Source organism: Cavia porcellus, unplaced genomic scaffold (genome assembly GCF_034190915.1).
Source record: "Cavia porcellus strain 051 isolate PalLab524CR breed Dunkin Hartley unplaced genomic scaffold, mCavPor4.1 scaffold_9, whole genome shotgun sequence".
Taxonomy (NCBI): Eukaryota; Metazoa; Chordata; class Mammalia; order Rodentia; family Caviidae; genus Cavia; species Cavia porcellus.
In genome coordinates, this window is record NW_026947492.1 from 23935565 (window position 1) to 23952325 (window position 16761).

The 16761-nt window shown below is 43.1% G+C and overlaps 1 protein-coding gene and 1 long non-coding RNA gene across 4 annotated transcripts in view; one reads left to right on the forward strand and one right to left on the reverse strand.

Moving 5' to 3' along the window:
• Prdm10 (PR/SET domain 10) overlaps positions 1–16761 on the reverse strand; it is a 91734-nt gene that overhangs the window by 42045 nt on the left and 32928 nt on the right. For all 3 annotated transcript variants that reach the window (XM_063256082.1, XM_063256080.1, XM_063256081.1), the window contains exons 2-5: positions 14372–14557; positions 11605–11769; positions 9761–9820; positions 1149–1347 (exon numbers count right to left, since the gene is read on the reverse strand). In XM_063256082.1, coding sequence (XP_063112152.1) covers positions 1149–1347; positions 9761–9820; positions 11605–11769; positions 14372–14440 — 493 coding nt within the window. In that variant the 5' untranslated portion in view covers positions 14441–14557. The remainder of the gene's footprint in view (positions 1–1148; positions 1348–9760; positions 9821–11604; positions 11770–14371; positions 14558–16761) is intronic.
• LOC134477650 (uncharacterized) lies at positions 11754–14148 on the forward strand. The gene is made up of 3 exons (XR_010049741.1): positions 11754–11929; positions 12247–12384; positions 13361–14148. It is a non-coding gene; the product is annotated as an uncharacterized LOC134477650 (long non-coding RNA).

The following is a 16761-nucleotide window of genomic DNA, read 5'->3' on the forward strand; positions in this document are numbered from 1 at the left end:
AGACTGTCTGATCATGCTAAGATGAGCAAATTCAGCATCCCCTTCCTTCACTTGGACCACACAATCAGCCCCACCTTCACTCACTCTAAAAGAACTCAAATTGCACCAAGCCTGCCACATTCACGTCCTTTCCGGTAGCATCCAGAAAGATTAGTTAGTTGCCAGAAAGAAAAATGCAAACCCACCAAACAGGGACAGTGACAGAATGGAGGCGTCATGCTCATCCCATTTTACCCACTCTGGCTGTGTGGTAACATGGTTCAGGAACAGAACAATCTTTTCAATTTCTACAACTTTCAAACAGAGAGTGACTCTGTATTGACATTTATGAAACCAAGTGGACCTCTGTGCACTTGACTTAGGAGTTGACCTTCAGAAATTCTGACTTCCAGGAGAAACTAAAAGAAGTTCTCTACTGGACAAGGATGAGAGCTGAGGCTGAGCATGGCCCTATGCAGGGAGGCCCAGGAGAAATAGCTTGAGGCTGAGGAAGTCTAACTGGACCTAAGTGACACAAAGGAATGGAGCAAGCACTTTGCCACAGGAGCATGGGCATCCACCAACAGCATAATGGTCTGGGAGGTGGGAGCTGAGCTTAGAGCAGGCGGGAGGGACCAGAGGCCGTGGGTAAGGTGGCTGACCAAAGCCACTGCAGTGCAGCCAGGCATCCTGACCTGGAATTCAGGCCCTCAGCACATGTGTAGGACCTTGGGAAAGTGTCCCACCTGCTAAGAAGGTAGAAGGGGTCAAACACATTAGTGTGGTTCACTAAGCAGGGAACATGTAAGTGTTTTGAAAAGGTTTTATGCAACAAAGAAGGCAACAAAGCAAACTTGTTAGAAATAAACAGTCCATGCCTGGACCAACACACTGGAGCAGTCTGGTAAAGAAAGACCCAGGATCAGACCCCTGAAACCCTAATCATCTTTACACAGCTCCGAGCAGGCAGCCTGTCACCTTCTGGACTTCATTTTCCTCCTTAGTAAATCTGGAAAGCAAACACCAGTGCCAGAGCCTCCCTCCGAGGGTGGTGGGGAAGATTGAGTGGGATGACAGATGCAGAGCGGGTGGCACAGCATGGGGGATGTGGGAAGGGCTCAGCACATGTGACGCACATGCATGAGAAAGAGCCCAGCGCCTGCACTTACACAAGTCATGGGGGTCAAAGGGCCGGGGCGGGTCTGGCTCCCAGTCATCTAGATCTGTGTCTTCACCATCATCTTCCTCCTCCTCCTCAGTATCCTCCTCTTCTTCCTCCTCTTCCTCTTTCGCCTCCAGCCTGGCCATGGGGTTCTGTAGAGTGGCCAGAGGATCGGAACCATCCACACTCTCAATGGAAGGCAGCACCTGGTTAGGCACAGGAAATGGGGTCTGGGCAGAAGTTTAGGTATGAAGCGAGCAGAGAGCTGCTCTTAGTTAGCTGGGACCCAGTATAAGCAGCAAGGACAAGGCTGCTGGGCCGCAAGCTCCAAGATCCCTGCAAGACCCTGGGAAACCTGTTTCCACGTAAGCTGTAAATAAGAGATTGACTTCATTCTGGATGATGCGCACAGTTTTTAAGTTCCTGCTTCCCTCCTCCCTGTGCCTCTTATCCCAGCAGGCTAAGAGGAAGCTAGATCTCTCTCCTTTGAGGCTGCAGGAGGTTCAAGCCCCACAAGGCTCTGACCTTGAGTGTCTGACCCCACCCTTTCACCCATGAAGCCAGGCTCCTCTCCCTGCTCCTGTAGACCATTACACCTGCTGGAGATGCCTGCCCTGCTTCCCCAGAGACTCAGCACAATGCACTCACTAACTAATTCACCGACGTGGAATAGGCGTGGGACCTTAAGCCCGCACATCTGAACTAAAGCTGGCATTGAGGGTCCCTCCAGCCCTTTTAGGGTGGGCTCCACACAGCAGAGGGAAAATCTGGCCTCTCTTCAATAACTTTAATTTTTTCTTTTTTTAATTTTAAGAGACAGGGACTCACTACATGGTACAGGCTAGTGCCAAACTCCTGGAGTGAAGTGATCCTCATGCCTCAGCCTCTCAGGTAGCTAGGACTACAGGTACAGGCCTTTGCACCTAGCCCACATCATCTTCTTCCCGTGCAGGTGCGGTGCTGCAGGGTGAACCCAGAGCCTCACACATGCTGGGGAAGTGCTTCACCACTCAGCCACACTCTCAGCCCATTTCACTTTTAACACTGAACACATGGTACCATGAGTAGCCGACACAGCTCCACAGATAGCAGCTCTCCTTTCAAACACTGCAGAGAAACTCAGGTTTTCAGGAAAGACAAAGTGCCTATTGCTTTCTTGCTGAATCAGTCTTTTGCAAATAAGGTAAGATTTGGATGATGTTCTGGTTAATATCATCTTACAAATATATGGGCAGAAAATAAGCAGCACCTTACAAAAGTTCTCATGCCTGTAACATGAGACTTAGGCATCATATACCACTCTACACTCCTCCTGTCTCTCCCACCCAGTCACCTATGGGTCACACTCAAGTCATGCATCCCTCTATTTGGCCCACTCCCCACATCTCCCCACATGCTGCCTTCCTCCCCTAGCCTCCTAATCCAATCAGGACCTCATCTCTCAGTGAGCTGTGTCTGATGCCGCAGGGCCTGGAACAGTCTTGCCCAGTTCTCCAGAGCCCACATCCTCTGTGCATGTCTTTTTTTTTGGTCCCAGAGTTCGAACTCACGACCCCAAGGCAGCGCTTATGTCGCTGAGCTAAATCCCCAGCCCCTCTCTGTGCACGTCTTTATGTAGAGGTCAAGGCTTGTGATTTCCTTCTGGAGTTAAATCAGAAAAGCCTAGGGCCACAACTCAGCAGCACGGAGCCTGCCTGACAAGCATGAGGTCATTGGTTCTATTCTCAGTACAAAAAAAAAAAAAAACCCCAAAAACAAACAAACAAAAAAAAACAGTCTAAACCTCCTGCCACATGAGTCAAATACCTGAGAACCAAACACCTCGAATTCGTTCAGCCTTTCTTATGTGGGTGAACTTCCGTCTCCCTGATTCGCTTGTCTTCTTCATTCTTCAGTGGGTTCCAGATTTCACAAATACAGCATCCGAGCATATTAGTGTCTGTAACGGTCACTGCTCTACTGCAGCCCTGACCTGGGCTCACAGATAACTAAAATCACCAAGATTGTCTCCTCTCAGAGCACTTTATTAAACTGTCTTCCTCTTCCCTGGGACTTAAATAACTTGTTTTAAATGAGGATTTTGCACCTATCTCTGATAAATTTCATTTGATTGCTTTAATCTGCTCTACTGGTCTGCCAAGGTCATTTAGAATTGTGATTCTGACCTTGCACCTCAGTCTCCACCCCGCATAGCTCTGTGTCCATCACCAAACACCATCTGCTTTGCCCCGGAGAATGTCTCCACCTGTTCTCTCTACCCGCACCCCCTGGCATGGGCACTAGACTCAGACAGAGTTAGGCTAAACGTCTCTGAACTTCATCTCTGAAGTTCAGTTTCTTTATCTGTAAGGATTGAAGAGTACATATTGCACTGGTTGTAGGATTAAATGAAACAAGATGTTCATGAGGACAGTAACAGAATGTCTGGCATTTAGTAAATGTTCAGTATTAATAACAGACAACTATTGCTCTCATAAATCCTGTAAGGAAGGAGGAGACATTGTGTACTTCCTCTGCAGTACCAAAAGACAAGACTCTTGCGCATGTAGTAGGTGTTCATCAAAGAAGAGTTTGTGGAAATACACTTGGCCCTTTGGGAAATAATATCAACCCCTTCAGGCATTGAGAAGGATCCTACATTTAAAGGGATTCCTTGCTGCTGTTCACAGAAACATCCATTTTCTAGTGTGCACTGAAATCTAAGCACTTCTCAGCCTCTAAAAGGAAATACTCTGAATGTGCCCATAGAGCCTGACCTGCTGCAGCAGCTTAAGACCACCACACAACATTTTAAAAGCTCAAACTGCGAGGGGCACATAAAATCAGCTATCTCAAATAGCAGGCACACATGTTACTTTTACTAATTTTAATTTTTTAAGTTAACAGATAGGGTCTCGTTGTATCACCCAGGCTGGCCTTGAACTCCTAGCTCACTACAGTCAACTTGCATGCATATGTGTGTTTTTTGTTTTGTTTTGTTTTGTTTTTGTCTTTTTCTTTTTTATCGGCACCGGGGATCAAACTCACGACTACCTGCTTGCAAGGCAGGTGCTTATGCCGCTGAGCTAAATCCCTAGCCCCGCGTGCATATGTTCTAAGCTGTTATTTGAGCCAGACACCCAGACTTCTGCATGACATTTTACTTCTCTAACTACAGTCTTCAGGAAATTCTGCATGGGAGAGGCTCTATGTTAACTTCAATAAGGACAGAATAAAATGCCTAGTGAAGGTGAGGATCCCACAAGGAAAGGGTTAGAGGGCTTCTGGCAATACAGTGGCTCTGGCCCCTCGCCACATCCTGGAAGGAAATGACTTCATTCCCACTCAGCATTCCAGCATAGGTTACGATACTGTGCTTTATTCAGTCACTTAAATTTTATACCATTAGTGATGAAAGTTATCACACTGAACAAACCAAAGCATACATGCATCTCTGTGCCTCATAAATTCTTTCTCTCTGTAGAGTCGACCTGAAAGAATGAATGCCGCAGCTCAGTTACTCTAGTGAGGCTACAGTGACGTATTTTCCCCCAACAGATGCTGTGAAAGGACTCTAGTTCAGCAGGGTTGTCGATGGCTTCTCACCACCTCTGAGAAAGTGACATCAAAACAGTATCAATACCTCTGCCTGCTCCCCAGTGCTAGAATGCTCCTAGAAGACCGTCAGAGAAAAGATCTAAACGCTTCCACATTATCTTCAAGGACTGACACTGAAGCAGGGTTGAATATATGTCAGCATGGTGAAAATTGTTAAAAAGGCAGAAAAGAGGGGTGGTAATGGTCACTTCCAGGTAAAAACCGTGTATTTTTAGATAGCATAGACCTGACCACATACGTACAGTAGGATGCTTTGCAACTCGGTTACCTAATTCATATTCAGCTGACATTTACTGAGTGCTATTTGAATTCTTTTGAGGCCAGGTGTTACCACACAGCTTCTAAGGTGAAAGATGAAATCCAAAATTTGCCTCTGCCTTGTTTCTTTCTCCAATTCACTATGACTCCTACAGAATTTGGTCTTTCAAGGAGAGTAGCCAGATAAGTAAACATCCCCCACGCCTTGAGTACCGAGCCAGACAAGCTAACACACACAAGCTCCTAAGGTGCAGCCAGGCAGGGGTGATCAGTAACATGTGACTATTTTACTTAGAACAAAAGAAGAAGAAATGAAATGATTCCAGTCCATGCATTTTGCCATATACAAAAAGAATTTGTTACCCTTGCAGTCTACTACTCCTTCCCACCTAACGTCACCCTGTAATTATTTCTGAACTAGACAAAGCATTTTGGGATGCAATTTATCTGAGAAGAAAAATATGAACGCCCCTGGACAGCCGCAAACATGACAGAATGCTTCCTCACCCCTGCTGAGACCAATTATCAGGGCAGTACACCTCCTCTCAGTGTGCAGGAATCACACAGAGGAGCTTTGCTTCTGTGTCTGGAGCCTTTCTTAACGACGAGGGAACGCTTATATAAAAAAGGCTTCAAACAGAGTACATCAGCACTTAAAACAACTGAAAACAAACCTCTAAGGCAAAAAGAAAAAAATAAATATAACCATCACCTATGTTAAACCCTCGCCCAACTTTCCACCCAGAATTTATCCAGGTCACTGAATAAACTGACAACCGCTGAGGTGTGACAGCCAGAAATAAAAGCTGTGCTGGTTGAAAGGAAATTACAGTAAAGAAAGACGCTGGGACTCAAGGTGTCACTCACTGGTAAAGCGCATGTGTAGCACACTTAAGGCCCGGGTTCAATCTTAAGCAACAAAAGAGGAAAAAATGAAAATACAATAAAGATACTGAGCCGGTGGTTATATTATCTTGTAATGCTAGGGTTCACAGAGCAGCATGAGTACAACTTTCCTCGTGCACAAAACATGAAACAAGCAGATTGTTTCTGGAGATTGGAGATGAGCCCTTTGAGTTGCAAACAGCAACAAGACCTTTAATTAAAACAATGCCTTAATTACTAAAACAACAAAATACCACTTCACCTATCAGATTGGCAAAATTTGAAAAAGAATACAAATTATCAGTGTGGCAAGTCTGTGTGGAAATGAGCGTTCCCATATATTGTTGGTGGGAATATAAATTTTTTTCAGTATCCAAAAATACAATTTAGAAAATCTTATTAAAATAGCTTCCTAGTTTAAAAAGACAAATTTCAAAGATATAGAGAGGAAACAGCGTAATAAATCTCAAGTACTCAGCACTCAGCTTCAACAAGGCTCAACTACTCTTACTTCCACTAATCTCCCCCTCTCCCTCATCAGATTGCTTTAAAGCAATACCGACATGCTACACATTTTCATCTACAAATAGTATAATACATATCCTAACTTGACTTTTATATTTTATATCTTATACTTAAAAGTAACCCATCCCTAATTGTTATTATATATCCAGACAGTGCTACATTTTCCAACTGTTTCATAATATTTTTTACATTTGGTTTGTTTTACTTAGGATCTAAACGCAGGTGCACCTCACTGGTAGGTGGAGAATCATGATTATTTTACCATTGTTTCTGCAGCTGACCGAAGAGTCTGTGGTCAAACTTTCCACCTTGCAAACAATCGCACAGGAGCTGTGTATATCGCTAGGTGATCCAATCGCTTGTCCTGTCTTGACACCATTTCTCCCTATCCCAATATAATGTTAAAAGTCCCTTTCAAGTACAAACATATATTTTATTCTGATCCTCTTGATCACTAACCTCTGTTAGTCTCTACTTGTTTATTAATTAATTTTACTTGTAAGGACTGTCTAGCAATGCCAAGGGCATTGGACACCATGAAAGGAAACATTACTCCGTCTCCAAACAACACCTGGCTATCCTCAGAAGTGAGACAAATGGACATGGAGCCACCATGAGCAGGTGAAAGCGTCCCTGGGATGATGTTTCCATAGCCTTCTTATGTTAAAAGCAAATACAAAAGCTCAGCCTTCCACTGCACAGGACAGTCCTCCCAGGTTCACCTGCCGCTCTCCTGTCACACATCGATAAACGATTAGCTTTTCCACAGTCTTGACTGTCAGTAAATTTGTTTTACCACACACACCACACCTTGCACTGCCTGCCATGTGCCTGAAGTCTGCTTCAATCTGTTTGCTCTCCCTTCTTTTCCCTTACAATTTATTTACAGGAAAAATGTGGGGCTGAAGGTACAGTTCAGTGGTAGCATGCTTGTTCAGCATGCAGGAAACACTTGACTTGAGTCTCCAGGACCAGTGCTCACACACACGCACGCATGCACACATGCATACACATACCAAACAGAAAAAGGAAAAAGAAAAAAACCCTGGCAATTTGTCCCAGAGCTTCTCATAGGGTAGATTTTGAAGATTGCACTCTTATATGTCTTTTAATTTGTTCCATTTGTCTGTGATACTTCCTAGAAGCTGATAGTTAAATCCAGAGACGCAATTAGATCCCAGTTTGATGAGAAGAGATGAATACTTTAAATATGTTACAATTCGAGGAAGTATGTAATACCAGAAGTGCGTGATGGATGCTTATGTGTCTTTTAGTGATAATAACAATGGTCAGAGGATTCTACTCTGTCCACCATAAAGTCCTCATCAGCCGTTCCCGAGGGTTTCAGACCGCTGTGGCTGATCACTACTGCAATCCATATTTCACTGGGAGAGGCAAATAGTGTTACATTTGTAGCTGGAATGCTGCTGTACAGAAATATTCTTCCTCCAGCAACTGCTTACTGGATACCTCCAGAGAGAAAGGATGGACTCCCTTTCATTTACCAGCTTTTAGAATAATGTGATGGTGGCCCTGGTTGTTCTCAAAAAGTGACCTTTGAGCTACTTTTTTCAGTATCAGTTATGAATTTATTGACCTGAAATACTGTTATAATTACTTAAATTTACTATAAATATTATCCTTTTCCGATGGTAAAGTTGTCCCATTTTGACCCCTTCAAGTTACATCTTGAGTTCCTTCCACAAGATACCCAAAGTTTCCAACAGCTCCTCGCATGGCAGAAAAGGCGCTCCATGTTCACCTTGGACACTGCCCTCCTCCCCAGTGCTGGAACCCGCCACTCCTCCAAGGAGCCTGGATACCTCGGAGTGGAGAAGTCTATCCAGTCATCACCCCTGGACAACGTGTCTATCTCCCCTCAGTGGACAGAGCTAGAAACCTTTTATGTTGTTGTCAATGTCATATTTGCAATGCTGAGGACCCAGGGCTTCACACGTTCTGGCTAGTGCTCTGCCACTTAGCCACATCCCAGCCTGAAAACACGTTTTTTAAGAGAAATGTACCATGAATTCATACTGACATTCCAGCTCATGTTTAGGGTTCAGGGGTTTTATCTAACTTGCTGCATTTTTATCCCTGCATCTTTTTTCCATTTTCACACAAATATTTGGTTCTTAACTTAGAATGTCAGTAATCTTTGCTTTCAGCCTTTCTCTTCAAAGAATTTATCCTAAGGAAATAGTACATGATATGATATGATATGATATCCTGTTCTCTATCGTAATAAACAGCAAGACAGAACCTACAGTAAAACAGGACACAAAGAATATAAATAATAGCACATCCCCAATAAATATACATCCATAATAATAATAGTCCATTGTTACTTGATAGAATCAATAAATGGACATTCATGCTCACAGACCCCCACAATACTATATTTCACAGCTGGTCAGGAATAAATTCAACCCAACGTAAAACAAAGGCTCCTCAGAATTCACTCTTTCACTACACACATGTCCAAGTAAGAATTATAAACTAAGCTGCAGATAGTGCATCCCAATAATACTTTATCATTCACAGCGCTCAGGTGTACACATTAATAAAAGTCACACCAGTGGACATGAAAATAAACCTCTCTGAATTCACACTCCCTGTGGGCAAGACAGATAATGTCAAATTTTGCCCCTTTTTTATGCTTTCCATATCCTTGTGAGAAACAAAAAGTCCCACAAAGTCAAACAGTACATATTAGAAACATTGGCAGAAGAAAGACATGCTATAAAGGAAAATCCCAGTGTTTCAGAAGACAGAATGAGGAAGGTTGCCACCAGATTCGCATAAAATTTAAGCAGTGTTTCTTCAACATATAAAAACAGAACCAGCATAAAAACATTTCTAAATTTTTTTTTTTTTTGTACCAAGCATTGAACTCATGACCTCGCGCTTGCCAGACATGCACATGAGCCACTGAGCTAAATCCCCAGCCCTCTAAATGTATTTTTTTAAAGGCAAGACTCATGATCATTCTTTGGAATATAAATCAACATTGTACTTATCTGCATTGTTTAGACAGTTCGTTAGTTTGTTTTGGTTCTGAAGACAGGCCCTAAGTTCCCTCCAAGCTGGTAGACTACTCAAGCAGAAAGAGTACATTCTTATTTTTCAAAGTTCTTTGAAAAATCACTTTTTACCAGGTTAATATATCCTGTGTGGAATGAAACAGTATTTATGTTATGTTTTGTTTTGTTTTTTTCTACCAAAAACCTACAGAATGCTTTTAGTATAAATATCCAGAGATGGCACAGATAGAGGGGTACAGGGACATTTCAGGGAACCATGACATTCACAGTATTATTCCCAAACAACAAATGGTAAAAAGGAAACTATTACCTGTTGAGTTGTGGTATCCTGTTGGACATAAGCTACCTGGCCTGGGTCTGTAAACAGAGTCTAGACCAAAAAGAAAAAAATTATCAATAGATCTTTAGACAGCTTGCCTACCCAGAAAAAATTATTCTATTACTAAACACCAACTCCCAACTCTGGGGAGAGTTATCTCCCCTTAAGACTACTAATCCTTCAATATTAAAGAAGATAAAGATTACAACCTTCATCTAAAGCCTTTCATTCAGATGACTCCAGTGAGACTGTATAAATGAACCACCCCGAACAGCTAACAGTATTTCACTATTTCACCCTAAAAGAAAAGCGTCTCCTGAGGTTCAGTGTCACAGCTAATGAGAAAGGCACATCGTGAAAACACAAAAGACATGACATGAACAAGGATATGCACGTGTAAGGCCACACACAGGAATAGATCTGTGATTTAATGAAAATGAATGCAGATATACAGACATACAGAAAAGAACTATAAACACAAAGTTTACAGCTCCTTCAATATATGCATGCATTTATTCTCAGAGAGAGAAAGGACATAGACTGAACTTACTAGTCTATAGGGGATTTTTTGGATAAATTCAGTAAAGTTATCATCATCATTACAAATGGATAACGCAGGCAAACTAATTAAGGAAAATCTTTCAAACTATCATAGCCAAAATACCACAGTTAACATATTGTAGCCAGAAAAATATTCTTTCTTCTGAAGCTTCTAAAGGACTTCAATTTGCTTCAGACTTTAGCAAGAACTAAGGTTGTGCTTTAGCTTCTGGAACAATGTAAAGGCAAGTTTCAGGCAATAACAGATATTCTACATTTTAAAAAAACTATCAAAATTCAAACAGTAACATCATAATTAACTAAAGTTTGGCATTGAAGATTTTTTTGCAGGAGCTATGTATTCTTATTTTAATACAGAGAACAAAAGCTAAGCAGTGGCACTCACAAAAATGTGTTTGTCAATTTCATCTTGACATAAATTATAAAAGTATTGGTTAAGTGAACCATACTTCTTCTTAGAAGTCATCTGAGCCTCTTGATTAAATAATATATCAAATTTTTTATTACCAGGACCCTACTACAAAGCATGAAAAGTGATTTTTAAAAACACATGTTGGAGGTATGGCTCAGGGGCAAAATGCATGCTTATGGCTGGGGATTTAGTTCAGTGGCATAAGCACCTGCCTGGCAAGCGTGAACTCATGAATTCAATCCCCAGTACCAAAAACATAAAAAAAAAATGTGTGCTTAACACACGTGAGCCCCTAGGTTCTATATCTGGCACCTAAAAATAAACAAATTTAAAACATACGTTTTAAACAAGAACATAAAATCATATTTGCATATTGGAGAATAGTTGCATTGCATGTTTGGAAAACCCAAGTCCCTGGCAAAAAATAAAAATAACTAAAATTATACAGAGTAAATATCCTGGCTTTCATTACAGTTGTAAGAATCAGTAGTCAGTAAGCTACTAGGATCTTTTTGCTTATACATTAACTAAAATAATCTGAATATTTTCTTTCACTGAGCACATTTGATTAAACTATGCAGAATTAAGTACATGGTTCTTGATACTCAGCAAAACTAACAAATTGATAATCTAGTAATGAGAAGCCCTGAAACAAAGCCAGTGCTCTTAACTCGTTACTGCACTTAAATAAATCAACCATCTAGTGCTAGCTAGGCCAAGTTGGTTATAAGCTCCCAGAGGGCACAAATGTTACCTAAATGGCTTCTGTACCACTAGCACATTTCACAGTGACTGATGGAAAATAAACACAAGCAATTGGTGAATTCATTAATTAGCAGATTAAAAACAATCCTTCACATGCCTGCGCAGCTTCCACGGGATGGATGTATACCAGTGTGTGCTCTGGACCGTCCACTGAGGTGTAGGAGGCACCATCTGCTGTATACACCACCTGCTGGGGCGGGCGGACCTGCTCATCAGTGTAAACAATCTGAGCCACGGTTCCAGCATCCGGAACAAAGTGGACCTGGGGTGAAAAGCAGACAAGTGTACAGTATGAACAAGCTCAATCTCACAAAGGTACGTGGCCAGCTGAGCACACCTGCGCTTCTCAAACATACCCATGAAAGAAGAATGGAGGTGGATGCACCTTCACCTGCACCGAGTTAGAGACCAGGAGGCTAGAGGTAAGGACCTTGCTACTGCTTTACTGCTTTATGTTAGGCAATGACTTAAATTCTTTTGCCTCAAATGCTCAAGGCAGGTGACTCTTCTGGGGAGCTGTGAGGAGTGGTTAAGTGATCATGGAAAAGTGATTACAAATTCCTACTTAAAAATGCCACCCAAATAGAAATTATTCTGCAATGTGAAAAATAAAAAGTCAAGATTCAAAAACTAATTGCTGTCAGCATTTCATAAAAATTCTATTTTATAACAAACTGTACTTTTCAGCAGACAGTAAACAAGGTCACTTTCTCTTCCTTCTGTCCTTTCCTACCCTAAGGACACAGTGGAAGCAGTGCAGGAAACATCTGCTGAGTGAATGACTGTGACACAAGTCCTCTGCCAGGAGGCGGGAGACAGAAAACCTTCATAACGTACTTGGAAGGAAATTGGAGCAACTCTGTCAGCTGTCACGAGGGTAAGTAACTTTCTGTCTCCCAGGACCTCAAGAACTAAAAGTAGAAACTGAGTTTTGCACAATCCTTTCTGAGTGGCCAGCTGTGGAGCACCGAGTCTATGAGGCCACAGCTGGGACGCAGTCTGATGCCTGATACTCAGGGTCTGGAGCAGAGGGCCCACACGTGCATTTGGGGGAGACCAGTCACGTTAAAGTCGAGCGCTCCCAGCTTGGACTCCGTATTCTCCTACTGCCTTAGCACTAGATCTAACTTGTTTATGTAAGTTTTCTGCAGCGGGGAATAACAGACTCCAGAGATAATATAAAGTTAACAATCCCTCGGAAGAAACCTACAAATACAATCAAATATAGCCAGTTACAGAAAACGTCTGTGAAGGCTGACATCCAAGCAGGTGGAGTTTATGCACTGGAAAGTTTAGGCTGCTAGGGCATTTGCACAGTTTTAGCTAATGTACGGTAACTTTGTAACTTCAGATTTATAATGTTTTAACTTTAGATTTATTTGCTGACAGTAAAGACTAGTTTAGGGCTAAGAAATGGAAAACCCATTTCCTGAAAAGGTTTAGACATAAACCTTTCTGCTTGTTCTCCTTACTCCCCAGATTTCCTGGTCAGGACAGGGGTGACTGGGAAAGGGGGTACAGTGGGACTCCTGAGCTCTGCTATCTGCTGTCTGGCTACCAGATGGAGACCCAGGGCTCAGCATCACAACCAGATTTTCCTGTGTTCTGCTTTTTGATTAGTAAAATATACTGAAATAATACGTCTCAGCTTTCAAACTGGTTGCCATGAGAAACAGAGCACTGTTCTGTTACTCTGCTGGAAACATCTCTGGAACTGCTTTTTTAAAGTTTATGGACTGAGATTTTTAAATCATACCAGAAGATCAATTTTGCTTATTGTAATATGTATTGCTTAAATTAAGATTCTCTTACTTATGTATTTTAATGGTCCTTTTTTTCTTTTTTTGAGACAGGGTGTCACTATGTAGTTCCAACTGGCCTGGACTCACTATGCAGCCCAGGCTGGCCTTCAACTTGTGGTGATCCTCTTGCCTTGGCCTCTCAAGTACTGACATGACAGGTATTTGTCATCACGCCTACCTAATGTTCCTAATTTTGAAGACAGAATTTCAGTTATATAATTTAATTAAAAATTAAATAAAAATTTAAATTTAATACTTTAGCCATGACTACTGATCCATCTCCAAATTCAAATCCATGCCAAAAATGCAGAGATTTGCCTTTGGTAGAAGAGTCGAAAGAACACCCAGTCAGATGGGCATAGAGGTACACCTACAGTAATCCCACTACTGTGGGAGGCTGAGGCAGGAGGATCACAAGTTCCAGCCCAGATTGGACAAATTAGTAACTTGGCAAGGCCGTGCCTCAAAACAAAAATTAAAAAGGGCTGTGAATGTCACTTACTACAAAGGCGGTGGGTTCAACCCTCACCTCCTCAAAAAAAAACCGCTAAAAATAAAACACACACGGTTGGCTGACAGCGACTTAAAAGGCAGAGATCAATGGCAGCAGCAGAGAGGAGCCACCTGGACTGTGACTCAGGCGGAACCATCCTGAACTGAAAAAGAAGAGGCCTCTGGCTTTACCAACATACCTTACACCTCCAACATACCTTACAAAGAATCACAGCACCGCACGGGTAACAGGAGACACACGTTGGAGGGCTCTGCCACCAACTTCACCTGGTGCACGGGCAGTGCAGTGACTGGGGCAGTGAGAGCAGAGACAGCTGCGAGCCTGGGGGTGGGGTGAGCATGAGGCTCACAGCCCTGCGGCTGGCGTGGGGGCTGGCGGGGGCTGGCGTGGGAGGCGTGCTCAGCAGGAGCCCCTCCTCCTCACCTCAGGTCCTTCACCTCGCCTCCTCCCAACCACTCAACACCACAGCTGCTCCCTCTTTATCTGGTGGCAAACTGTACCCAACCAAGGCAATGCCAGCAGCAGCGGGCAGGGAGTGCGCCCCTCACCTGTGTGGTACCCTGCTCGTGCTCCGCGGATGGGGCCCAGACGTGCGCGCCTTCGTCTTTGGAATCCATCTTCCCCTGCAGGCTGGCTCTGCGTCTGGGCCCCCTATAGCAGCACAGCGGGGAGGACAGTCATCTGCCCAGCACGCGTGTGTTCATGAAGGACAGAAGGGTCCGTCTGCAGTGTGCCTGGGGAGACAGAACAGGAGCCAAGATTTGAAGTGGGTGAATACATTTCAATAAATTACTGTTTCAACCTCAAAGAAGGAGAGGGGGAAGTTTTGTTACAAAGCAACATAGCGAGCTGGGCATGGTGGTGTGCACCTGTAATCCCAGCACTCCAGAGGCTGAAGCAGGAAGATCGTCATAAATTCGAGATCAGCTGGGGCTTCAAAGTAAGCTCAAGGGCCTAACCTGCATAGAGACCCTGTCTAAAAAAAAAAAAAAAAAAAAAAAAAAAAAAAAAAAAAAAAAAAAAAAAACCTGGCAGAAAGGTAAAAATGACGAAATCACTTGTAATAATATGATGTATCGACATGTGCCAGGCATTCTGGGTGGGTGTGTACACATATTGTATACACTGTCTATACACACACACACACACACACACACACATTACAGAAAGGCGCTCTTAGTCCTTTTAAGAGGCACCAGGTCAGGGGCTGGAGATTTAGCTCAGCGGCATAAGCGCCTGCCTTGCAAGCAGGCAGTCGTAAGTTCGATCCCCGGTACCGATAAAAAGAGAAAAGACCCAAAAAAAAAAAAAAAAGAAAAAAAGAGGCACCAGGTCCTCAGATGCTAAAATGTAGGCCAGGGGCAAGGTCATGCCCAGGCCTGAGTGCTGCGCAGCCCAAGTTCTTTCTTGGTAGATGCTGATAACCTGCACCTCTGCTGTGCCGGATGAACAGTTCAATAACGAAAAATCACAAAGTAAGGGGAAAACCGAAGGTGAAGGGACACAGCTTGCTTGGCCACAATTTGGTGAATACAAATATAGGCTGCTCTTTGCTTGGTCAACACAAGACTGATGAGTGACCAAATCAAAGGCTTTACTGAACACCAACATGCAGAAAATCTCTATCTCAAAACCTGGTTCCTTTACAAAACAGACTTAAGGGAAAGACCTTCCCTTTCCACGATGACGATACTACGCTGACACTTTAAACATCACAGGAGATTTGCCACATTAAAAGTAAGCAGACTGGGGCTGGGAATTTAGCTCAGCGGCATAAGCGCCTGCCTTGCAAGTCTGTGGTCATGAGTTTGAACCCCGGTACCGATAAAAAAAGAAAAAGACAAAAAAAAAAAAAAAAGCAGACTGCCTGCAACACTTCCTCCTAACCTCCCGTCAAACAGGAAAAGGTAAGATGGGTCAGGATTGGGGGGAATCAGACAGCTGCCAGCCTCTGGGCAGAGTGTTCCCCAGCATTCACCCACACACGCTTAGACACATGTGCTCTAATCTCCAGGAAGCCCAGGGGAGAGGCAGAGATCGGCACAGCCTCGCTGCTGCTGCCACAGCAGGAGCACCCCCCCCACCAGTTGTGCAGGCCTGCCTTTCCCATCTGCCATCCTCGCCCCACCTCACAGCACCCCAACCCCACGTTCACTCACCTGGCATGGCCCTAGACTTCCTGTCCTCATTCAAGCCCTCAAACACTGCTGTGTTCACAAGCAGCTAAACGTTTGAGCAAAGGGGAATGAGGGAATCCTCTGGAAAAGTGAGAACAGTCTACCTTGAAACTAGCTGGGAATGGTGGTAACCAGAAGACTATACATGTCAAAAGTCACCAACCTCAATGTATGTATCAGTCATCAATCAAAATATGTGAATTTTGTCATGTGTAAATTATAACTTAATAAAGTTGATTTCTAGAATAATTCTCCCTTATTTTTAAAATGTATAAAAGACATTCAGGGTGATATATAGTATACAGTATACAGTGCATATAGTATACAGACTATACAACAACAAAGTTATTTCGAAAAGCAAAAAAACTTTAAAACCTAGGCATAGGAGCTGGGGACTTAGCTCAGCGGCATAAGCGCCTGCCTTGCAATCAGGCAGTCGTGAGTTCGATCCCCGGTACCAATAAAAACGGCCCACTAAATAAATAAATAAATAAATAAATAGAAAATTGCGTAATTGAAGTCCTTTATAGCTAAATAAACTTTTTATTCCAGCCCAGATCAGTTGGTGTTGCACACAGCGTGTCCAATTGCAGTGTGCCTTCAACCCCCTTCAGTTCCATGGTATCCTGTGACCTTGACGCCTTTTAAATATATAGATCATTTGTTGTCCAGAATGCCCTTCAATTTTAGTGTCTGATGTCTCTTTGTAGTTAGATTCGGGATATGCATTTTTAGCGGGAACACCCAAGAAAGAGATTCGG